Source organism: Periplaneta americana, chromosome 10 (assembly GCF_040183065.1).
Source record: "Periplaneta americana isolate PAMFEO1 chromosome 10, P.americana_PAMFEO1_priV1, whole genome shotgun sequence".
Lineage (NCBI taxonomy): Eukaryota > Metazoa > Arthropoda > Insecta > Blattodea > Blattidae > Periplaneta > Periplaneta americana.
Genome location: NC_091126.1, coordinates 85,299,530 through 85,326,710, shown reverse-complemented (window position 1 = coordinate 85,326,710; position 27,181 = coordinate 85,299,530). Strand labels below are relative to the sequence as shown.

Sequence of the window (27,181 nt, the reverse complement as noted above, 5' to 3'; positions counted from 1 at the left end):
TTATTTATTTATTTATTTATTTATTTATTTATTTATTTATTTATTTATTTATTTATTTATTTATTTATTTATTTATTTATTTATTTATTTATTTATTTATTTATTTATTTATTTATTTATTTATTTATTTATTTATTTATTTATTTATTTATTTATTTATTTATTTATTTATTTATTTATTTATTTATTTATTTATTTATTTATTTATTTATTTATTTATTTATTTATTTATTTATTTATTTATTTATTTATTTATTTATTTATTTATTTATTGATTGATTGATTTATTTATTTATTTATTTATTTATTTATTTATTTATTTATTTATTTATTTATTTATTTATTTATTTATTTATTTATTTATTTATTTATTTATTTATTTATTTATTTATTTATTTATTTATTTATTTATTTATTTATTTATTTATTTATTTATTTATTTATTTATTTATTTATTTATTTATTTATTTATTTATTTATTTATTTATTTATTTATTTATTTATTTATTTATTTATTTATTTATTTATTTATTTATTTATTTATTTATTTATTTATTTATTTATTTATTTATTTATTTATTTATTTATTTATTTATTTATTTATTTATTTATTTATTTATTTATTTATTTATTTATTTATTTATTTATTTATTTATTTATTTATTTATTTATTTATTTATTTATTTATTTATTTATTTATTTATTTATTTATTTATTTATTTATTTATTTATTTATTTATTTATTTATTTATTTATTTATTTATTTATTTATTTATTTATTTATTTATTTATTTATTTATTTATTTATTTATTTATTTATTTATTTATTTATTTATTTATTTATTTATTTATTTATTTATTTATTTATTTATTTATTTATTTATTTATTTATTTATTTATTTATTTATTTATTTATTTATTTATTTATTTATTTATTTATTTATTTATTTATTTATTTATTTATTTATTTATTTATTTATTTATTTATTTATTTATTTATTTATTTATTTATTTATTTATTTATTTATTTATTTATTTATTTATTTATTTATTTATTTATTTATTTATTTATTTATTTATTTATTTATTTATTTATTTATTTATTTATTTATTTATTTATTTATTTATTTATTTATTTATTTATTTATTTATTTATTTATTTATTTATTTATTTATTTATTTATTTATTTATTTATTTATTTATTTATTTATTTATTTATTTATTTATTTATTTATTTATTTATTTATTTATTTATTTATTTATTTATTTATTTATTTATTTATTTATTTATTTATTTATTTATTTATTTATTTATTTATTTATTTATTTATTTATTTATTTATTTATTTATTTATTTATTTATTTATTTATTTATTTATTTATTTATTTATTTATTTATTTATTTATTTATTTTGTTTAGTTAATAAGTTAAAGATTGTCCAAACTCTAATACCTTGCTTTATTAAAAATCTAAAATGAATTTTTTTCTATTAACATTAACTTAATTAGTTAATACTAATATAAAGTTAAACGAAGTAAATTAATTTTAATTAATTAATTCAGTTTTAAAATATACTGGTATTAAAATATGCTTTGCTTTCAAAGGGAGCAAGAGTAAGGTGGTCCTCGGAACGGTTCTGACTTAAAAAAGTGGTCCCCACTTCAAAAAAGTTTAAGAAACACTGGCCTATATCATCAACAATAGACTACTATTTAATCACTTTTCAGTATGTTCACTATATAATTCGATTTGAAAGGTTTATTCTGTAAAGAGTTGGAGTTTATTTTTCAATTTATTTTATACTCCTGTCGAAGTAAGAAATCCTCGTAAAAATTATACACCAACAGAAACCATGCTTAAAAAACCACAGCCTGCCTTTCAAAAATAAATTTTGTTTCAACAATGAATAAGTTTGAGTATTATGTTTCTTTGCTTCGAGTCTGATATGCTTCGTCAGATTGACTTTGATAATACCGTCATTGCCTTCTCTGTGAAGAAAGTCCGAAGAAAGTCTTTATAATTCACAAGTAAGATGCATGTATTTTGATTTCAGTAATTTACTGTTTTCTGAAGTCGACCTGGTTGGCGACTTGGTATAGCGCTGGCCTTCTATGCCCAAGGTTGCGGGTTCGATTCCGGGCCAGGTCGATGGCATTTAAGTGTGTTTAAATGCGACAGGCTCATGTTAGTAGATTTACTGGTATGTAAAAGAACTCCTGCAGGACAAAATTCCGGCACATCCGGCGACGCTGATATAACCTCTGCAGTTGCGAGCGTCGTTAAATAAATCATAACATTTAACATTTTGTTTTCTGAATTGTAACATTTCATTTAAAAATAACTTTAACTGAACGTCACCTGTATAATAGCTGTCCATAAACTGTTTGTGGGATTTGGGGACGGCAAAATCTAGCACTGCCTAGGAGTGGCACTATACCTAACTCCGGCTCTGCATAACCTACAGAATACTGTAGAATGTAAATAAAACCATTCCGAAAGCCAGTCTCTCTAAGGGACGAAGTGAAAAGAGTTAATGTATCCCATGAAATTATTTCTATTCACTACATTATACACCAACAGAAATCATGTGCAAAACAAATCAAAATAGTGTTATAGAAGTAGTTCAATTGGAAAAACCACCAAAACAATTATATCGAAAGTCTCGCTCATTGTCAATTTAAGTCTTTCTTGATGAATGCAATAGCGAGTAAGGCGATCTGTCATATTATAGTAAAGTACGGTGACTTAGTCGTGGCAAATTATTGAATAGGTTCTTTGAACTGAGGGAGAAAACATCATCGTTCACGGAGGAAGAAGAAGTGAAGAATGAAAAAATTTGTGAACTTGCCTTCTTAATGGAATTATCTGAATGCTTTAAATTGTTTTCTACATGGTAACAACAAGATTATTACACAGCTATATGACAGAGTGAAGGCGTTTAATATAAACCACCTTTAATTATGGAACGTTAGCTTAACTAAAAGGATAAGTTACAGCACATTTTTCAATATTAACAACGATATAGGCATACTAGTTTCTTAAGACTTTGGATTTCGAAGAATATATTCACACATCATGACGATCTGCACCAGAAATTTGATTCGAGATTTAAAGACTAGGAAAATTTTCAATCTGATTTTCAATTAGTATTTGTAATTAGAACTTATTGATTTACTTTACGATAGTGAATTGAAGGATAAAAATCAAAACAAAAGAAGTTATCTGACTTTTATATGAACTGTCCATGTCTTAGATTTCCCCGATTGTACAGACATCCTTTTTCGGATTCACGTAGGCCATCTGTGCGAACAGTAATTTTTTTCCTATGATGAAGATAAACAAGCCTTGTCATGGAAGCCAATTATCGGATCACAACTTAAAATGTGCTTTCACATTATGCACTATACAAACAATAGTTCCAATCGTTGAGAAATTGCTGAGGAAAAAGAGAATTAAACAAATCCCGAAAAATCAGTGCTAATGTCAGTGTTGAGTGGACTGAATGGAGTTAAATTTCTGCATTATTATTCCTAGGATTTTTATGTGTTTTATTCAATATTTTCCTTAACAGAAGCAGTTTACACATTTACAGTAATTGTCATGCATTACTCGAATAATTAACATGAAATGTGTATTACATTTCTAAAAGTAATTATAAATTTATTAACTTCTAACTTTGTTGAAAATAGGCTACAATGTTTTTTTTTTTTTTCAAATTGCTTAAGATAGTTCATTTAGTTATTTCTATTCAGCCCGTATCTTTTTTCATCAGAAAACAATCATAAACCTATGTAGTAAATTCATATTTTGGTCCTGCCGCTGAACGTCTTACCTGCCCTGCTACGACTTTCCGCGGGCGAGCGGGCAAGCCTTGATGACGACACAGTGCTCTGAGTTGGGGACCAATACTCTATACTGTGATAATCACAACAAAACCGGCGTAAGTAACATTACGAGTTTTGCTGCACATCGGCCAGTTTTTTCTTCCGTGACTGTACATACATCATGCTGAGATTATATGCTTTGTAATAACATAAACACTGATAACTTATTCAATATGTCTCAATACTTTCAATACAATGGAGCCGTAGGAGCAAAAATTAAGCTTGCATCCTATACAGAGTAAAAGTGATATAATTGTGTAGATTGAAGGGGTCTATAGAATACATTAAAATAAATAAAAATCTATTATGCGTTTTGTAATTAAGTTCATGGTTAATTATAAAATTAGGCTGAAAATATGCGTAGTCTGACAACAGTGCATAGCCAGCTCACCTATATATAGAAGTACACACGAACTAATGTCTGAATAGCAGCATTCCGTCCCTTAGTCACTGCACTAGGGTTGTCAGACTTCCTAATGGCAGGAAATAATGATATGTGTCAATTGTTTTCTTCAATTTACATTTTGTTTGAAAACAGCAAAGAGATAAATCATCCATTATCAATTTCTCTTTTGATAAGTTTAAAAATCAGATATGTATGGATAGTAGGCTACTTGAGTAAAACTTAATATTTAGGGTAAAATTATTGTTTTCTAAGAAAAGTATCCATTTGGGACCAATATGGTATTAGAATTTTTGTTGTTTTCTATCCAAGGAATAAGCTGTTAAATCTGCACAGTTTCATTACTTCCACGCTGTATACTGTTGAAGATTCTAATCTTGGAACCTGACAGGAATGCGACGTGACCCTACAGTTCGCATTAGTGACCCCTATTAGTAATGCTAGCTTGCTACCAGCTGCCTAAAAATTGTGTTACCTACCTCATAGCGGAAGCTGTTGAGCAAGTTCCATGTCAGCATCACATTCAGGTGCAGTGTCACTGGTTTCACAGTTATCTTGTATTGTGTTGTCACTGTTCTCACTATCTCTACTGCCATCACTATCATCGGTATTATTAATACTATCACTATCACTACCACTGTCGTCAGCCCTTAAATTTATAATAATATTATCAATCACATCTGATAGGAGACCATCTTTTTCCCAATATTGTTTTTCTATGATGTTCAATGTGTCTACAGAATCCTTCCCAGTCTTCTTTTGTCACAAGTGAAAGTGCAGTTTTTGTCACTTGCATTAATTTCTGTAAATTTAAATCACCCATGTCATTATTGTCCCTGACAATACGTTTCACTTTAGCCCCAGCCAATTCAATTGGACTCAACTCGCACATGGAAGGCGGCAATCTAAGAACTTTGTGGTTATGTTGTTCCAAAATGTTGTCAATTCTGTAATTTTTTTGTTTTAGCTTCAGAGGTAGAATAAGGTTATAGAGGTCGTTCTTCTCATACTTTCATCACACTTCACTTCTTTCTTGCGAAGGTAAGAAATCATATCTGCCTTTACTGCATATGCAGATGGCGGTTTGTCGATCTGGAGACAGTGATACGGAGCGTTGCCGAGAACAATAACTGATTGAGGAGGAAGATTGGGTGCCAGCTTTTGTATTACAGCTCATGCATTTTGTCAAAACACTCACGATGTGCAGTACGGGAACAAAGTTTCTGTGGAGGGGGTAAGAATAGAAGGGAAGGTCGGGTGTGTGTCTACCGAGTGCAAGGCAAAGACAAACCCATTCCCCTACAATTCGTAAGTAGACTCATCCGATCTCGTGGGGGAAGAGTGGGGGAGTATCTGGACATAATGCATGCGCTGTACCCACCTTTAAAAATTTTCGGCGTTTATCTGACCATGGTAATATCCCGTTGCACTTCCGGCTTTATATATAAGTTCTGCATTAAAAAGGAAGCTGTTAATTCCTCCTACATGTACCACAATCAATCTTTGTCCAGAGTTTACATTCGTGTGGACACTTACACGTTCATTCTGCCAACATTTTCGAAATGTCACATTGCTATCCACCCAGGTCTTGTCTATATAAAAAACTGAATGTCCCTTGCTCCGGAATCCATTTATTTGCACCAATATTTCGATCTTCAGTCTACGATATCTGATCTCTCGATCAGAATCTTTCTTTTGGATTGGCATTTACTCCATTTATAATCCAGACTTTTCACAATTCGTTCCAAAGACTTCTTCCCCCATGGAAAATCGATCTTCTATTTTATTACTGGCAGAAGTTTAGGAATCGTTGGCACTCTTTTTTCTTTGTTGTATTTTTATTTTTTATTTTATTGGGTTATTTTATGACGCTGTATCAACATCTAGGTTATTTAGCATCTGAATGATATGAAGGTGATAATGCCGGTGAAATGAGTCTGGGGTCCAGCACCGAAAGTTACCCAGCATTTGCTCGTATTGGGTTGAGGGAAAACCCCGGAAAAAACCTCAACCAGGTAACTTGCTCCGACCGGGATTCGAACCCGAACCACCTGGTTTCGCGGCCAGACGCGCGGACCGTTACTCCACAGGTGTGGACTCTTTGTTGTAAAAATCCTATATTTCTCTTGATGACCCCTATCAAAGTCATCTACAGAAACCACATTCCGTGAACACTTTTCTCTCTTCTTCCCTGGTGATTTGAGGAGCTGAGTATGATCTGAAATATTCCTTTCCTTGTGCTTCTTTCGTATTCTTATTATGGACGACCGAGATTTCCCTGAATACATAGCTGCTCTCTCTATTGCCTTACTCAGCAGTAACAATAACTGTTGTTTCCTCGACTTCTCGTCACATTTTTCAATTATGTTGGCAATAATTTCCATGCCTTCTCAATGAATGACAACATATTTAGGCGGAGACATTTCTACTGTTGTACCCGCGCACGTCTCTTTACCCTAGCATTTGTATATTAAACTTGATGAAATTGAAAATGAAAAAACACACAAACTATCACTTGTTGCTACAATGTATAGAAAACACTATCGTACTGCACTTGTACACACTGGAAGAACGGAAGCAGTACTGAGGGTGAAATTATTTTTAGAACGTCTTGTAATATTGAATACCTGCAATGATGAGACACAAACCTCAGTACGTTATCTGTTGTTTTTGATTTCCCACTTACACCCTGCTTGCTCACACCACAGGTTCCGATATTAGAGTCTTCAACAGTAATTAGAACAGATAGCATTTTAAGCACATAGTAGCCCCTAGCGTATGTACAGTAGGTCTACTTATTATACCAACTATAAAATTATAATTATCAATAAATTTTCCATATCACTTTTCATTAGGACCATAAGCAGAGGAAACTCAGTTGTGACACTGTACAGTGAAAAGAGAGTTTTTTTGTTGGTACCTAATGTTTCATTATAGGCAGAGAGAGAAGTGGGAAAGAACCAGAGGTGGTATGCTACAAAAAGATTTTTGCCTGGCATACCTCGATTTAAAAAAGACATACATCCTCCCTTACAACATACATATACATGATGTATAATTACAATAAATTGTTTCGTGCAGTCAGTAATACGAATCTTTGGAGCTTATGCAACACATTAAATTTCTTAATAAAATGATTTCAAGTTATTTCAGTTATTTGCTAGATTATTTTGCAAAGTCCATTGAGTCTTATCATTTAAAATAATGTTAAAGCTTCAAAGTGCCTTGCTTACTTATTAATAAAAAGTGCAACAACAACAAAATGACATAATCACTAAATTGGAAACAATGGCCACTACAAACTACATACCACAGCCTTCTATACCTGAAATACTACCCTTGTAGTCTAAATACATGTTGAATTCAATTCCAGAAGGCTGTGGTTTAGATTTACGAAGCAAAGAGATAGTACTCTTTGCTGTGAAGAAATGTATAAATAAATTTTTATGAATCACATTTTTTCAGTGACAGTATGTCATTTTTATCTAATGGTATGTTTTCTGGCCATAGAAACCAGTGATGATATTCCATACCGGCACGTACCGTCTCACTTCCCTCACAGATTATAGGTGATGAACTTATTTTCCTTCCATCAAAATATGGATACCAGTAACTAAAGAACTGATATTTTATTTAAATAAAACTGTGTGTCTTTATGTAGAATTCTTTCCAATTCAGTAAAATAATAACTTATACTGGTACAATTATTTGTTCCCTTTTTGGAAGTTATGTAAGGTATTAAAATAAATTGCCTTCATATTCCTTAAAAACTATTTTATAAAAAGGAAGCATGTATTATCTTATTTAAGTACGACTGAAGTCATGCTTTCACTGAAATTGACTCACAGATGTGTAGAACTAGACACCTGTTTTTCATGTTTCATGTTTACCAGTATGACAACCGTGTAACATGTGACCATTAATCTTTCTTAGATTTTCAGAAGTTGAATTGTAGAGGCACTAAACTTATGTCATGTTTCTCACTCGACATATAGAAGTTTAACTACCGGTACGGTACTTAAAAAAAAAAATTATCTACATTATTATGTTCCAGGTATATAACGAAAGAGATCAGCGAGAAGCCTTGCGAAATTTTCGAGCTGTTGTCTGCAGATATATCGGCTCCCCTGCTCCTGATGGCTGCTAAATATGAACCAAAAATATCACAATGTTAAAAATATATATTATAGTGTACCTAATTTATAATGCACTAATATAATATTAATTTTGATTTTTAAACCATACAATGAAACCAAATATCACAATGATACAAATCTGTATCATAAAATATTACTAAAAGACTGAAATGTAAAAAAATTGCTTTTTATATAACAATGATCTGTATAAACGAATAGGAGACATAAAAGTGGTCATATAGTGTGGAAAAAAAATAATTTTGTGTTTAGAACATTCTCCATTCTAAAAACAACAACTTATTGCTACAAGTCATTCTTCTCTTTCCTTTAAGATATGCTAGAAACATAATTTCATGAAAGATTTTCCACACTTATTTGACTTCTGAAAATGTTTTATGAACATGTATTGCATTATATCAGTCACACAAATTATCATATCAATCTGTAAAATAAAAATTTGATTTATTACATTCGTCACATGATGTCTGATCTGTACTGTATGTATTAACATGTACAGCCTTAGACACAAAAAATGACCACTCTCCTATAGCGTGAATTTGTCTAAGTCCATTTCAGGCAGACTAGAAAAAGGATGTTTATTTTACACCTAATTTACTCCTTGATTATATCTTCGTTATAGATAATTCATATAACACTTGACCTATAAACAGCCAGAAAAAGCAACAACAAACAAAACAAAGGGAAAACAGAGCAGAGTTGCGCATAAGAAATTCTTTCAGGTGTAAACCTAAGCTCTCATGTATTCAACCGAAGTTGTCCGAAGGGGACTTTGCGTATGGCAGCTGGTCATTTTTTTTTTTGTCTAAGACTTAACATATTTAATGTCAATATCCCTATCCATCTTTTAACTAATAAACAGAAGAATTAGTAAAATTAGTAAATTGGGGCTACTTGGGACACTTTTGAGATTCAAACATTTGCCATTTACACCTAAATCATGGTTGTGGAAAATTAACTGCTTTTAAACTTAGGTCTACATTTATACTTTCTCAATATGATTCAGCATTATTTTTACAACTATACATAAATATGAGTTTTTAAGATTTAATGTACGTCCCAAGTTACACCCATACATGAGGTTACTTGAGTCAGAGATCTAAAATGCATGGTAATTTCAAGTTAGCCTCTTGCAGTCTATCATGGGCACTTCTAATGTAGATATAACTACAAGAAATTTAAAAAAAAGTTCAGTAAGTAACAAAATGTATTAATAATTACATTTTTAGAACAATTACATAATATTTCTTAGCATCATCTACCTTGGTTTAACATTTAATTTCAAAAGAGAAAGTAAATTTGCCCCTGGTTACATTGAGTGGTTTGACAGTTGTTACAATACTATCTAGGTCAACCTCCAACTCATCATCAACAAGAAGGAATATATATACATTTCCAAAAGATTTGGAACTTTTTCGCAAAAACTTGCACACTTTGTCATTTTTAACATCCTTTCCTGTGACCTGTCCATAATATTGCTTAATCACTTGTTTCTTAGTGTTCTTATTGAAAACCAAGTCCACAATCACAAATGTACCATCAGAAATGTCATCCATTTTTACTTTTACATTGTTCGCCACAAATTCATCATCTTCACTGGCGTCACTTAAGACAAGGTCAGAGCCTGAGTCATGTACTGAATAGGCTTCTGTTTCATCACTTGAGTCGTCTTCATTTTTTCTTCTGAGCCTCTTTGCTTTTTGTTGCAATGGTGGTGTATCTTGTTCCGGTATTTCAGTAGTCTCCACTGAAGTAGATTCAATGCCTCTTCCGGGTGGAACATTTAATTTCTTCTTTCTCAACTTTTTCAAAGACTGTGTTTCTTTTCTCCTACTTTCTTCCAAAAATGACTCAAATGTTAATGTCCAGTCACTCCCTGAGTTGTCAGTACTGGTATTGGTAGATGCTAGAGGTACTGGTACTTCATCATTAGGTTGTGACCTCATGTGTGAAAGTCTCTTCAGTACTTGGTCCTAGCCAATAGGGATGATTCCTGATGCTTTGAACGCACTCTTAATGTTTCCCCCCCCCCTCTACAATCTTCTTGAGAAGCCGTGGAAATTTTTCTTTGGGAATTGATCCAGAATTTTTGTTTTTCCACTCTTCTAATGTTTGACGCCATTTGATTTTTAATGGCCAGTAAAAGCCAACATCTAATGGTTGAGTGTATCCAGTGCTATTGGGAGGTAGAAGAAAAAAATTATATGTTGTTTTTACACTCCTCTATAATCCAAGGTGATATATGATTCGCCAAATTGTCACCGATCATGACTTTCACAACATCCTTGTCAAATTTTCAGAAATAAGGTAGGGCAATCATTCTGAACCAGTCTTCAAATATTTCACAAGTAAACCACCCACTTTTGGACTGGTTGAAGACTGTGCCCTTAGGACCACCCTCTGTCCATGTGTTGTACAGATGATCAGCCTTATATGTAACATAGGGAGGTAGTAGTGTGCCATCAGCCACAGCAGTGAACATGACAGAAGTGCTTACTTTAGTAGAGTCAATAATTCTCTCTGGGTGTCGGCTATCTCTTCTAACTACAATTTTATGTCTTCCAGGGTCATCTATCATGTTGGTTTCGTCGTAGTTTATAATAAGGTTGGGTTTGACATCATTTAATGTCACACTCAATTCATCAAAGTAGTCGTTAATAATGTTTGCATCTATCATTGCTCGACTTCTCTTTACATTTTGGCATATTTTATTTGACAATTCACGTTTATATCTTGCTAGAAAGGACCTCACAAAATCTACACATGGTAAGTTATTCTTAAATCTTTTCTCTGTTATACCCAACCAATCAAGATATGATTTGAAATAAGACGAATATCACACATCATTAGTGGGAATCCCCAGTCCCCAGCCATAATCAAACACTGCACCAATTGTTTTTGGTCTTCATCAGAAAGTACATATGGTCTTCCAACTTTGCCTGAATTTTTTCCATTGATTTTCCTGTTCAATATGGACTTTGATATCCCGAACTGTTCAGCTGCTTTTCTCACTAAAGTGACATTTTTCACTGCCTCAACTGCTTTTTCAAGTTGACTTGTGGAATAATCTCTATATTTACGTGCACCAAGCACTCTTTTGTAATCCCGCACCATATTCAAGCCTAAAACAGAGATCAAAGGGGAAAAATGAGAATTTTCGATTTATACGTAATAAAATTTGCAGGATACAGTGTTGTCCCAAGTTAGACCATCTTTGACACTGTTAGGAAATTTTTATTTAGTTCTAAAGTAAGGTTGGCAACACGACCTTGAAGAGGTCACATGCAGAAAACCAGCGCTTTGAAGTTAGACGTGAAGTACAGTACTGTCATTTATTTAGCTTCAATAGTATTTCGTGTAGAGAGAAAGTTATTTCATATAAAAATTTCGTTTAAATAATTACGAAGCAGGGGCGTATTTTGCGGGCTACCGGGGCTACCGGCGGTAGCCCAAGGAAATTACAAAAGAAAAAGTTTATAATATAACATAATGTAATAATTTTGTATTATTAGTTTTACCATAGTAATTAAAATTAAAGTCATTGTTAGATATATTTTGTGTAATAATAGGGTCAGCGGTAGCCCAAACCCTTTAACCAGTATACGCCTCTGTTACGAAGTATGAATGACCACTGTAAACTTACCTGTAGGTATAAGAACATGCAAATTATACGATAATTACAACCGGACTTCATTCATCATACCACCATATTCAGAAACAACCAAACTGAAACAGGTTTACCACACACGGCAACGAAATAAATATTGTGAAAATGGCTCAAGTAATCCCAATGTCCCAAATAGCCCCATTTTAGGTATGAAATGAAAAGTTCTAGCTATTATAACATGAAAGTGGTGATTCTATTTTACGATATGTTCATACAGTGCGATTATTTTCTTCTTGTGAGCCAACAGGTCCTGCATGGCAGGCAGGCAGGCAGACAAGCCCGAATTTAGAGTTGTAGGCACCCTAGGCAGAGTAAGTGGTGGACTCCCATTATTTGAAATACTACTGTAGTTAAAATGTAAAAAATATAGTTATATTAAATTTTTTTTGTTTAGTCGACTGTCCGAAGACAGGTTTGAACCTCATAAGTAACACCAATAAGGCATCACTCATGAGGCAACTAGGCCAGGAGATAATGGAGTAGGGTGGCCAGTTCCTTTCCCCCTCCAATGCATACATCGTCGATTAACTACATATTCCATTGATCAGACTTCAGATGCATACAAACAATTGTTCTTCCTCTGACACACATCGTCAAGTGAGATATACTACCTGATAATAGATATACATATCAGCCAGAACCTCAATGAGAGGTATATTAAATTTTATTTACTTTTTTTTTTTTTCTTTTTACAATTATATTCCTATACAAATATGGTTAAGCTAAAAATGTTTAAATACAAAATTAAATATGAAGTGAAAAGAATAACAAGATGATCACCAAATCATTATTAAGATGGGTACGTAACAGAAATAAAAATTGAGTATGCCAAATACATACATTTAGAACAAAGACTTTTCCCTAACTTTTCTCCTAAATAAATTTGTCTATAATCCATTTTCAAAGAGCGGTGAGAGTGTGGTGCCAACCACACCACCTCATTCTAGTGCCAAGGTCACGAAAGCATCGAGCTTTATCTCCATGCCCCTCAAGTACCTTCATGGCATGTAAACGGGATAGCTTTTACCTTTACCTTTTACCTCCAAAATACTTTTTTTTTTACCTCTGTACCCCCAAACTGCATTGCAGTTATATAAGAAATAACAAAAGACTATGATTGATGATATATCCAAAATAAATTATTATTATTATTATTATTATTATTATTATTATTATTATTATTATTATTATTATCGTTATTTACACTACTACTCCTACTCTACTATTATTGCTATTATTATTATTATTATTATTATCATTATTATTATTATTATTATTATTATTATTATTGTTATATTACGTATACAGAAGTTGTTGATGCAATAATACCGGTAATAGTACCATAATGTCTTATGTGAAATGTTTTTAAAGCAAAGAAAAACAAGAGTTGGTGTTGTAAAATGAAAAAAAAAAACACACACACACGGCATGCATACATACATTACATACATACATACAATTCTCCAATCTTTCCCATTTCCTGCCTTCCTCTTAGCCTCCACATATGATCTGCATATCTTAATGTCGTCTATCATCTGATGTCTTCTTCTGCCCCGAACTCTTCTCTTGTTCACCATTCCTTCCAGTGCATCCTTCAGTAGGCAATTTCTTCTCAGCCAGTGACCTAACCAATTCCTTTTTCTCTTTCTGATCAGTTTCAGCATCATTCTTTCTTCACCCACTCTTTCCAACACAACTTCATTTCTTATTCTGTCTGTCCACTTCACACGCTCCATTCTTCTCCATATTCACATTTCAAATGCTTCTATTCGTTTCTCTTCATTTCGTCGTAATGTCCATGTTTGTGGTCCATACAATGCCACAGTCCACACAAAACACTTCATTAGTCTCTTCCTTAGTACTCAAAATACATTTGTATTTCAAATACCCGATACAATATATAAAGAAATAAGAATATTACCGAAAATCTAAAATATTATATTAACATTAAAATTATTTTTATCTCGAAGTTTTATATAAACACTGTAACTGAACATTCTTCCTTTTCCCAATCAACAATGAAATTGTGCTATATATGAATAATTACTGCTCCCTTTCCAAAAAGCCAGTTTCTCAAAAAGTTCATCAGGTAAGGATCCCCTTGCTGGTGAATGAATAAATCCTGCAAAACAAAACAGTCTTTCTACAGCTTGTTTCACTGTTAGGTAATTCTCTAAAGAGCACAGGGTTGTCCCTTTGCCATTGAAGAATTTTATGAGCTCATACTCCGCAGTAGACAAGTTCTTTTCTTTTTGCTTTTCAAAGTCTGTTGTACTTGAGTTGAAAATATAAAAATTGTTTTCGTCGTCTGAACTGACCAAAGGTGTAGCAGAGAACTGCTCAGCTGATTTCACACACATATTCTGTATCTTCTTATCATCATTTGGTGAGGCAGTGTCAGGTAGCTATCTCATCTTAAATGATGGGTGGAAACAATAGCTCAATTTGCTTCTGGGGTCAGATCAAACATCGCTTTAAATCTTGATGAAAGCAAACTCATTAGGATTGGAGTTACTTGGAATAGATGGCGTAGATTACTAGATAACATAATATATAATCTGTTTTTGAGGTAAATTAATATGGATAGAAGTTGGCCGTAATAGCACGTCTTCCCATTTTGCATTACATCAAGAGTTACGGCAATGGGTTTCAGAACTGCATACTATTCTTCAAGGTACTGAAACTCAATATCTTTGAAGGTTGGCAATCTCAGTTTTTCACATACACTGTTCATATTATGTTTGAATTGCAATATTTGAGAAATTGAGCCATAAAGAGAATTCCATCGAGTTGGGCAAGAAAAGTTTAATGAATATTTCAAGACATCTGATACAATTTCTGAGGATTTGGGTCTCCTAGACGCATTCCATAATGCTGAACACTTAGCAAGTGTTGAGTGATGGATCCTTGATGCTGTTGAAGATGTCTTTATGGCATTAAGGAAATCAGTTGTGGCAAGAAAACTAGGTGTATGAGCTAGCACATCTGAAATGGGTAGGCAATTAAGACAGAAGTTCATTCTTCAAATACAAATCCAAAACATGAAGGACAAGAAGAAGAAGAAGAAGAAGAAGAAGAAGAAAGTATTTTGAGTATTTGAAATACAAAATACATCAATTTTATGTAATTAAATACAAAATACAAACTACTTTCTAAAATCCTTGCAAATTACAAAATACAAATGTATTTCAAATACTGCCCAGCCCTGACTATAGTATGTATTATTTAATTACAGCTCTAATATAACTTCGGGTAAAATAGGGTGCAATAAACTGGGATGTTGTTATTATTATTATTATTATTATTATTATTATTATTATTATTATTATTATTATTATTATTATTATTATTATATTAAAATTGTGAACACATTGTTATTAATATTTGTATCCAGTTTAATATATCGTGTCTTCTTGAAAAATAAGTCAAACATTAAAAAACTGAGTTTCTTTATATTGTTAAAAGCAATTTCCTTCCAGAAAGAGCCAACAACCTGTTTTCATTTTGAGAGTTACATAAATATATGTTTATTTTCTTCAGAGCAGAAGATATTTTCAATGTTGCACTTGTGACAAGAATTGTTACAGCAAGATTGACAAGTTTATACTTTATACACTTCTGAAATTATGCCACCTAGATTAGCTATAGGTCTACATCGAATAACTTGGAAATCAATAAACTGACAGTTCAGTTCTCGGCTAAAGAAAATCGAAGTAATGTTGTTCTGGAATTTATATAAGAAACCTCAGATAAATGTTTTGAGTCGAGAAGTGTGATGATTCTAGATTGATCAATATCTTAAAACCATTGGTTTGCCTCATTTTCTCTTTTATATTATCAACTACTTTATGCAAACTCTTCTATGGGTACAAAAATTTATTTTCTTCTGACATCTCCAAGCCGTATTCTTTTAAAATAGTGAAGAGACATTTTACTACTCTTTGGTGTACTTATTATCAATTCGAGATCAATAGTAATTTTAATAATTCTTCAGCTAATGCAAAAGTCTTTATAAAACTTCACTTCACATCAAGAGATTTTTTCGTAAAATTTCAGAGATGAAGTCAACACGAGGGAGAATTGAACTGAACGAATGCGGTAGAAAGATGAAATCAAGTCCTGAGGAGAATCACGAAAACCTCTTGCACCATTACACATTTCACTACCCCATTTATATTCATTTTCAATTATTATCGATTCAAAAGTGTTATAAAATATCATCTCTGTGTTCAAACACAGCTGCAACGAGTCAACTGATGTAGTTCTACCTTGTGGGTATAAATGATGGAAATCTCGTTTTCACTTTGATCAAGAGTATAAGAACGTTAGATGATTTTGAGAAAAATATATTTATTCCTGAAAGAGTAAAAAAATACTGCACTTTTTATGTGATCTACAGAATTGTTCAAAACCAGATTAATTTTTATGTGCAAGTTCAGCCAGCAACATTCCAGCCATTAGAATTTGCTTGGGAATCATTGAGTACAGACTAAATATATAATGTTTTCAATTCCTCTAAACAGGTTAGTCTGCAAGAAATCATAGCCTACGTATTACTAGGGGTAAAGTACTCCAAATGAAAGAATTATTACTGTTCGCGCAACTTATCTGGGCAGCTAAAAGAGCAGGAAGCGGGGTGTAGCGGGGTTGCTTGTAGCGGGAGCGGGGCTAGAGAGGGAAGGATGTTCTACTAGGCGGGTAAAATACATTTGCTTGCTTAGTGTGATCTGTACTTACAGTAATTTTGCATTCTGTGAAGACATATTTATGCAATGGCCGGTAGTAATACGAGATGCAACAAGATTGCCGGTTCGATTCCGGCTGAGGTCGATGGCATTTAAGTGTGTGTAAATGCGACGAGCTCATGTCGTAGATTTACTGGCATGTAAAATGACTCCTGCAGGACAAAATTCCGGCACACCGGCGATGCTGATATAACCTCTGCAGTTGCGAGCATCGTTAAATAAACCATAATTTAATTTTAATATAGCGTACACAGTAAGTAGAGGGAGATAATAAGGTCAGTGGTTGTTTGTTGCGATCAAGAGGTAAAAGAGAAATATCTTATTTACTTACTTATGGCTTTTAATAAACCCGGATATTCATTGCCGCCCTCACATAAGCCCGCCATCGGTCCCTATCCTGAGCAAGATTAATCCAGTCTCTACAGTAATCATATTCCACCTCCTTCAAATCTATTTTAATATTACCCTCCCATCAATGTCTCAGCTTCCCCAAAGGTCTTTTCCCTCCAGCATCCCACTAACAGTCTATATACATTTCTGGATTCGCCCATACATGCTACATGTCCTGCCCATCTCAAAGGTTTGACTTTAATGTTTCTAATTATGTCAGGTGAAGAATAAAATGCGTCCAGTTCTGCGTTGTGTAACTTTCTCTACTCTCTTGTAACTTCACCCATGTTAGCCCCAAATACTTTCCCAAGCACCTTATTCTCAAACACCCTTAACCTCTGTTTCTCTCTCAAAGTGAGAGTCCAAGTTTCACAACCATACAGAACAACGGATACTGTTTTATAAATTCTGACTTTCAGCTTTTTTGAGAGCTGACTGGATGACAAAATCTTCAACCTAATAATAGCAGGCATTTCCCCTATTTATTCTGCTTTTAATTTCCTCCGAGTGTCATTTACATTTGTTACTGTTGCTGTACTATGTTTTAGTCACGAGACCTAATCATATACTTTGTCTTTTCGGGATTTATTTGGAAACGAATCTCTTTACTTGCTTCAAGTGTTTTCCCTAATAATTTATGGATTTTATAATACGTCTAGACGACACCAGCAGTGACGACTATGATGATGATGATGATGATGATGATGATGATGATGATAATAATGAAGAAGGGAAGAGGATGAGAAAGAAGAAGAATATTGATAATGACTGTATGTGAAAGTGAACTTTTTGGAAACCCAACAACACAGACCTGTGCTTCTAATTAAAGACTTCATGCATCGCTTACCATCAGTAGCTCACGGCCAGATACGAATATTGTAATAATTGGAGTTGTGATCATACTGTATAGCACACAGAAGAAGAAAAATGTAATTTATTTATGTTTGTTATTTTGTGAAACCATATACTTTCACCTACCATATCCAATGGAATGGACTGAAATTAAATACCGAATGATGTTTTTGTAACTGCACCTACAACTGCGGCAGCGACGGTCAGGAGCCAGCAGATAGCTACGGGGCAGCGAGAGAGCACTAGGGAACCCAGGTGCCTAGATAAGTTGCGCGGACAATATTATCCAACGATATATACTGAATTTCACAAACCTGTGTGCATTTATTGCGAGCTTCAAGAAGGCATGACAGAATCTATAGAAAAAAATCGCTGTTGTGAGAGAGAAAAGTGGGAGCTGAATCCTTTCAGCTCATGCCATTAAAAATGTTCCATTTCAAATTTTCTACCAAATCATTCTGCCATGCCATGCCTCGTAACACCACTGAGTGTATCTCTTTAGTGAGAAGACCTGCACCTATCTGAAGCTGTGTTCCTTGCACAAAAATGTATATAGATTTTTTTTAGTAGGTTATTTTACGACGCTTTATCAACATCTCACGTTATTTAGCGTCTGAATGAGATGAAGGTGATAATGCCGGTGAAATGAGTCCGGGGTCCAGCATCGAAAGTTACCCAGCATTTGCTCATATTGGGTTGAGGGAAAACCCCAGAAAAAACCTCAACCAGGTAACTTGCCCCGACTGGGAATCGAACCCGGGCCACCTGGTTTCACAGCCAGACGCACTAGCCGTTACTCCACAGGACAAAATTGTATAAAGGAACTAAAAATCTGGACCAATATCAATCAAGTCACAGGTCACAATAAAAAAAAGTTACAAAGATATTATCATAATGCAATTAAAAACCACACCAATGATGTCAGTGCCATGCAATCAGCCATTCATGCCACTCTCCACCATTGTGGCTCTACAGATGAGAAACCATTTCATTTTAAACCGGAACTGAAGAGAAATTAGATCCATTATACAAAATGTTATCCTCCACCAGTCTCTTATGCTATGTTTACACAGCGACAGTTTAGAGAAGAGAGCTAGAGATTATAGCTGAGTATCACTGTGTAAACAGTTGTGAGAGCAGGTATCTCGTTGACTCTAATATCTAAATAGAGAGTCTAAATAGAGCGGCCTTGAAAACTGCTCTCATCGTGTAAACACCCTGAACAGAGAACTCGCATATACTGTCAGCTCTCATTATAGCTACTCTAAATTAGTCAGCTAAGTTGAACTCTTTCATTAACTCTCGCGACTGTTGCGTACGAGATTATACAAGCTTGCGCATAACTCTTGAAATACAGGTCTAAAGTAATAATCATGCTACATTTGCACGGCGACAGTTCAGAGCGAAGTTCTGAAGAATCATGAGAGCTCTCTAACGGAGTGTTTACACGGTGACAGAATATAGCTTCTCTAAACCCATTAGCGAGCTCTCATGAGATTTATATCATTCTAAACTCTAAGTTACTCTCCGGACCGTTTACATGGTGCAGACAGTTTAGAGTGAGAGAAAGTGTTGAGAGAGAGCATTTAGAGAAGCATAGGCTGGTCAGTGCGTTTTTATGACATCTAACTTCTGAGCAGTGGTCAGCAGTTGTGTAACCTGGCCGATCATAGCACTTGCGTTACTAATATTGTTGGGTGAGTCATTATTTATTTATTCGTATAGAATACTATAATTACACGAAGGAAGGAGTTAATAGTCTTGATAAAAAATGTGCAAATTATAGCTCAAGTCGGCACACATGTAATTTACGTTTTATGAATCAGAGATGCATGAAAAAAGTACCAATGGAAAGAGAAACTAAAAGAGTTTAGTTGTGTTAACATTGTTTCCCTACTTGATAACACAACTCATAATAGCGCATATAAACAAATTTGTTCATTGTTGAGGGGAAATGGCTGCTATAGACGACAGAAGAGCTTAATTTTTATGTGAACCAGTTGGTTATTGATGCGCAACGGCATTACCGAACAAATTTTGGTGCAGATCCGCCCAGTGGCCCTAAAATCCGTAAATGGTACACAGCTTTGAAGGCACGATTCTTCGCAAGCAGTTGAAACTCCATCCATACTTACTACAGTTGCTGCAAGCCCTAAAACCAGAGGACAAAGTGCTACGAAGAAATTTTTGCACAAGTATGCAGACTTTAATTGAAAACGATGATGAATTTATTCGTTCCGTAGCGTTTTCTGACGACGTCACTTTTCAAATTTCTGGTAAGATTAACAGATATAACCTCAGAATCTAAAGATCGGAAAATCCACGTACCTATGTGGAACTTGACTATAGGCTTGATGTGTGCCGTGTTACTAGGGGGGGGACACATTGAACATCTTTAAATCAAGAAACTAAACGTTTGGAGTTTCTCTTTCCATTGGTACTATTTTCATGCACCTCAGATTCAAAGCACGTAAATTACATGTGTTCGAAACCGGAAAGGTCTTTTGTGGGAACCATGTATAAAGAAAATTTTCAGGCTTCCTGATGAAAGAAAGGCAACGGATGCAGCTGAAGAAATGGTTCTTGAGAAGAAGAAGAAGAAGAAGAAGAAGAAGAAGAAGAAGAAGAAAAAGATGTGCTTTGTGCCCCCCAAAATTAAAGAGGAAAAATAATATTCTTGCTACAAGGACCAAAGTCCAATTTACCTCCAATGTTAAAAAAGTGTGCAGAATTTGCGATGAAAATGACTGATTGCGTTTAAGCTCCTAAAAAGAGACCGAGTGTTCAAAGAAAGAAAAACTATAATTTATCACATAACATTGTTCATCTTTTTCATTATATTGTGTTAATAATGGTTCTACTAATACAGTGTAATAGTTGTGCCTATTTCGTTTTGTTAAATTATAACTATATTATTCAGATTCCGGCACAGACCCCACTGTACCAGTTATGTGATTTGTTTGTAATGTACTAGGTGAGCGTTATTATTATTAATATGATGCATTATCAATAGTATTAAAGGAATATAGAAAATATTCCACATCAAACGAATGGTGATAATTGCACAGTAATAATAATAATAATAATAATAATAATAAAATAGTGATGATGATAATAATAATAAAATAATAGTGATAATAACATTATTATTATTATTATTATTATTATTATTATTATTATTATTATTATTATAGTTCGCACTTACCGGAGGTTATGGAGCTTTCGCTGTACCTCCTCTAGCAAATAAATAATAAAACCCACAAAATAATTAACAACTAAAACAATGGACCTTGCTAAAAATTAAGGCCAAGTTACAATAAATTAACAAAACTAAAAGCCAAATTCAGATGCCTCAACAGTCTCAGCTAGTTTTGACAATGCCTGATTTCTCAGGCCCTTATTCTTGTAATTATTGTTAAACACATTCCACAAACAACTTTCCAATTCATATGCTTCAATCAATCTTCGTCTCTTCGACACTCCATTGTTTTTGGCCGTCATTTACACTGCTTCTCTCGCGAGAGTTTATGAAAAAGTTCAACTGAGTTGAATAATATAGAGTAGTTATAATGAGAGTTGAGAGCATATGAGAGTTCTCTGTCCAGGGTGTTTACACGGCGAGAGCAGTTTTCAAGGCCGCTCTATTTAGTCTCTCTAATATCTAATTAGAGTCAACGAGATACCTACTCTCAAAACCGTTTACACGGTAATATAGCTCGAATGGAACCTAGTGAAGCTTGACCTTGATGGAGAAACCAGTTCTACGAGCGGTTAGGATTGGAGGGGGTAGCGCTTGTTCAGTCTCACATGCATCTCGTCACATAACATCGGTCGGTAGTCGATCCCACACCACAATACTGTTCTCTCCCTCCAAGTTTCACCAGGTTCCGCACGGGCTATACTCAACTACCGGGTGTTCAGTTCAAAATGTGTCTTGGCTCGCTGTATGCCGTCATGTGGCTAGCTGATGAGCCTAGAGAATTCAATCTTCCTACACTTCCGCAGCCTCAGTGTATAACCTAAGAGCAGAGAAGTTGCCTAGCAAGTACGGCGTCTCAATCTGAACTGAGTACGTGTACGATACGTACGCGTAAGCAGACAGATGGCGGTCCTCGTGAACTGTTGGACTACCAGTACCTCTTCGGGAACTATGGGTTGCGCCGGCTAAGACGTACCTACGTATTTGTTGATCATACTTCGTACGGTAACATGGACTTTGATTTGTGTTGTGGAATGTTACCGTACGCAACCGATGATAACAAATACCCTGCGTACGACTTGCCGGCGCAAAACATAGTTCGAAAGAGGTTATGGTAGCACACAGACCGTAGAGACCGCCATCTGTTGCTACGACGTTCAAGTTATACCGTACACGTTCTCAAGTTCAGATTGAAGAACGCCTTAAATAATAGGCAACTTCTCTAACATATAAGCTGAAACTCGCTTCAAATCGGTGACCCAACAACAGTGACGTCATGACACACTTTGAAATGAACACCCAGTATAATCTCTAGCTCTCTTCTCTAAACTCACGCCGTGTAAATGTACAGACGCAATTCCGCCGCTCAGAGCGCTGTTCGGTTCTAGATATTCGTAGCAGAACACTTATTGACATTGACATTTTGGGACATTTAAAGGACTCATCGTTGCGTACTAAATGCTTCGTACAATATTTTATGGTCAATAGACTTAAGTTCAAAACTTCTACGTCTCAATTATATTAAAATAAATGGTTGTCATTTTTTATATGAAAAGGTATTACATATTATAAACTCAGGGCTATAGAAGGAAGGGCTGGCTCATAGCGAGTCGGAAAGTGCTGCTGTCTTCCCAGCCGCTGTGACGTCATCACGGTACACAGCAAGTCCTTCGCTCACAAATAGAACGTAAAACTCCGTTACAATAAGTGCTGGAATTATCGACCAAATATAATATCAACTGTGGATTGATATGACCATCGTGAACACCCCCCAATAATAAGTTATAAAACTGAACCCTAGGCATATGGTCTGTTTCATTCAATATTTTATAAACGCTAGTTGTCTTTAAAGACTTCAGTTTTAACAATTTCGTCGCTTTTCAAACTGATGTGCCTGTTAAGCTATAGCTTTTTTCTTAAATATTTTGTGGTAGACTTTTATTTCCTTTATTTTATTTCCTTTCACGTGTCACGTTTCCCTGCTGATTAAATTTTATATCCCAGGTCAAGGAGAGGCATTCATTAATTCATTCATACATGGACAAGGTTGTTATATAATATGGGACATGTGGACTAAAGCTGCGCGCCAGAACACATCAATGACGATAATGATAATTAGACTATTATTATAATATTAGTATTGTTAAATATTATATTATATTATATTATATTATATTATATTATATTATATTATATTATATTATATTATATTATATTATATTATATTATATTATATTATACTAGTGGCTTGTGCAGCAAATGCTGAAAACTAAGTTCATTAGACGTTCAAATAAACATTTTTCAGATTTATTTTCAACGAAGAATACCAGACATTCTGAAAGTTATTTGCTTCCATAACAATGAAAGATACTCTCTCGAGCCAATATTGAAGAGAACCACGCATATAAATATCTACACCAGACCGCCATTAAATATATGAAAAAGACCCAACCCCACTTGATTAATAATTATAAAAATATTTGATTTTTAATAATATTATTATCTTACGTAAGTTTTATAGCTTTCAGTAACATATACTATATATACTATATACCCGCCACTCAGTAAAATATAGAAATCAAAATCTAATTTAAGTTATTCTCTGCATCTACTTATACAAATCCAAAACGTTTCACTTTCATATCATCAATATAGCATTAATATGTATAATTAATGAAAAATAGTCACATCATGGCATTAACTACAATAATATTTCATTTCTAATGGTAATAATGTCATCAAACCACCTCAAGTTTTGTAGTTTTTAATATCCAATACACAGCTGTACCCAGAAAATTACACACCACAGAATCGAACCTGTAAATAATTTTTAGTAAGTTCAGTTTTTAATAACCAATTTAATTTGAGCTCTAAATATGTCAGCATTCTTGCAGATCATGGCCTTCGTGTAATATTGTTTACTGTAGTATGTGTCACAGTCTAATACATACAGTCACGAAACTTCAACACTTTTTCTGTCAACATCCGCGACACTAGCGCCCAAGCGGCAGGCAAGGCACTGGTCATAGTCTCGTTCAGCCAGCACGTGCTTTAAAGGGATGAGAGATGTTATAATAACGTTTTAATCATGCATCGGAATAAAGGCAATGTGTGCAATGACGAAAACTGCAGTAACAACAAGTTTAAATCTCCGAATTTGTCGTTTTTCAGATTCCCTAAAGACCAAGAGAAAATCATAACTCAGTCATAACCAATAATTCACGTTGTAGGTAGCCTACGTATTGTGTTCTATAAAACATTTATTAGTTATCAGTTACATATTTGTATGTCAGGAAGGAGAATTTAAATAAAAACAAAGAAAATACCTGTTACAGTATATTATTTTTTTTGCAGAAATCATATGTGTAAATGTATAACAATTCCGATTTTGGATAATCTATCTACAGTTTTTAATGCAAGTAATTCCATAATTTTTGTAATCGTGTTTTTTTCTTTATGTTTTTCAAAAGTTGAACGTTATATTGCATTCAAGTAGGGATCATGGTGTTAATTTTTCAAGTATTCATGGAGTATTGTAATCCTTTTGCAAAATATTCACTTCTTGAATAAATCCAGACTGTGTCTATAAATTTCTGATGTGTTGGTGTAGATTCATATGGCAGATGTATTAAGTTCTCAAGAGCCTTTTTAAATTTAATATAAAAAGCAATCTTTTCTGTAATAATTTGCATGACTGTTATTGGTGTTGATTTTACATTCTCAGTGATTATTTGAGCCGTTCAGAGCAGAAGTGGTGTAAGTCAAAATTAGGTAATGAGGTTTAAAGTAAATATTCTGTAAAATACAGCGCAAAGTAGCAATTAATATATCCTTCGTGCTATTCACTGACTACTAATAGTTTAAATAAATTCAATATTAACTGCTACTTTGCGATGCATTTTAAAGAATGTTTACTTTAATCCTCATTACCCATTTTGACTTACACTACTTCTGCTCTGAAAATAAAATTAGGCCTACATTTTCTGAGTTAATTGAAGTCACAATTTTTTCAACGAAATTGTGTGTTCATTTATTTGTTCTCACCTACGTCATATTAACAGTAAGGGCATGTAAATTACGTATTATATAGGTAGGATAAGTTAAAATTAAGCTTATGTGTGAAAACTGGAAATGTAATGTAAAATGCGGTAAACTTGCCATAAACATTTAAACCATAATATCAGCACTATTTGTCACTCAAAATTATAAAGGAAATACCGGCTCTTAAAAAATGAAAAATAATGAACTTCATAAATCAATGTCTGTCATATTAAGGTTTAAATCTTCCCCTTTTTTATTTTCAAATTTACCTCAGCGGCCGAGTTTACCCCAATTTGCGGTATGAAAAATAGTTAATTTCTCAGGAAATAGGGAGAGGAGTTCACCACGCAATGTACCCTACGAGATATGGCCTACAATTTTGAAGCTACTAATTTTGACTCTTCTCACAGGAAATATAGAGTTCTAATGATTCATAAATATATTTAGGAATGAATTTAATTAACCATTCACGTACGAACAATTATATTATTTCAAACCATGATACGTGAACAGGGCCATGATTCAGTTGTAAGGAGCAGAAAGAATTAGGCTACGTTTATTCCCAGCTTCTGAAACTTGTAGATTAATTGCGTGTGAAATTCTTCTAGGATTCTAAAGTAAAATTAACAAGAATCATATACACTTACTGTATAGCATAAAAATATAAAACAAATTACGCAAAACTCGTTTTCTGATGTGTTATCATATGTCGTGTGCACACTTTTAACCCTGGATGAGTAACATGGGGTATTTGAATACCCCACTGAATTTTGTTTTCTACATATTTTTGTGTTGGTTGCACTGGCACATCTGGCTTTCCGTTACTTTTCCTAACAATGTGTCATAAGTTAGTACCTCCTTTGTGTCTGTGGTGAGTGGTTGTGTTGTGGAGTTACCAAGTGATTGGGGTCCGGAGGAACCCCACATTACTCTTAGCGTTTTAGGTGAGAAATCCATTACTAAAATATATATCATTGTACAAGTTTATTTTATGTGACTGATATACTTACAATTTCCTAATTTCATTCCAAGTGATATATTATATTATATTATATTATATTATATTATATTATATTATATTATATTATAATATATTATTGTACTGTATTGTATTGCATTGCATTGCATTGCATTACATTACACTATATTATATTATATTATATTATATTATAATTTAGAATGTATTACGCTATTTTCCAGGTTTTCCTAATATGGCTTATTTGAACGATGGTGCAATATACGAAGAACTTATGCTTGAAGATCCTCGTGATCCTAATGAACATTCTTCACACGAAGATGATGTAGTGATTACTGATAACGTGCAAGAAGACTTGAACTCGGTTCATATGACACTGAACTACAGGACGACTTACAGAACAGTGAATTGATAAGTGAAGAGGAAACTCCTCCTGAAAAACAACCTAGGCATTCAGACCCATCTTCTAAACCAAGTAGTTCCACAGCATGTCACGTTCTCGTTCCTTCTAGAACTAGTGTCAAAGGGAAGAATGGCTATCGTTGGTCGACAGTTGCTCCAGTGAAATTTGGGCGCACTCCTAAGCGAAACATAGTAGTGTCTATTCCGGGACCAAAAGGAAATGCGAAGCATGTGAAAACGCCGCTTAGTTCTTTTCTGCTATTTTTGGATAATGATATCTTAGAGAGTATTATTTAGTACACTAATGAAGAAATTGAACGCCAGAAACTGAATTATTCTGATGATCAACGAAACCTGGGTATCATTACATACGATGAATTACTTGCACTTTTGGGGCTTTATATTTATTTTGGTGCTCACAAATCAAGCCAAGTTTCAACAGAGTTACTTTGGCACAAAATGAGAG

The 27,181-nt window shown here is 33.2% G+C and overlaps 1 protein-coding gene across 1 annotated transcript in view; it reads left to right on the top strand.

Moving 5' to 3' along the window:
* LOC138707851 (GILT-like protein 1) overlaps window positions 1–8,784 on the top strand; it is a 67,657-nt gene extending 58,873 nt beyond the window's left edge. The window contains exon 5 of the mRNA XM_069837832.1: window positions 8,344–8,784. Within this exon, the coding sequence (XP_069693933.1) occupies window positions 8,344–8,436 (93 nt within the window). The 3' untranslated portion in view covers window positions 8,437–8,784. The remainder of the gene's footprint in view (window positions 1–8,343) is intronic.
* Window positions 8,785–27,181: the final 18,397 nt, after the last annotated feature.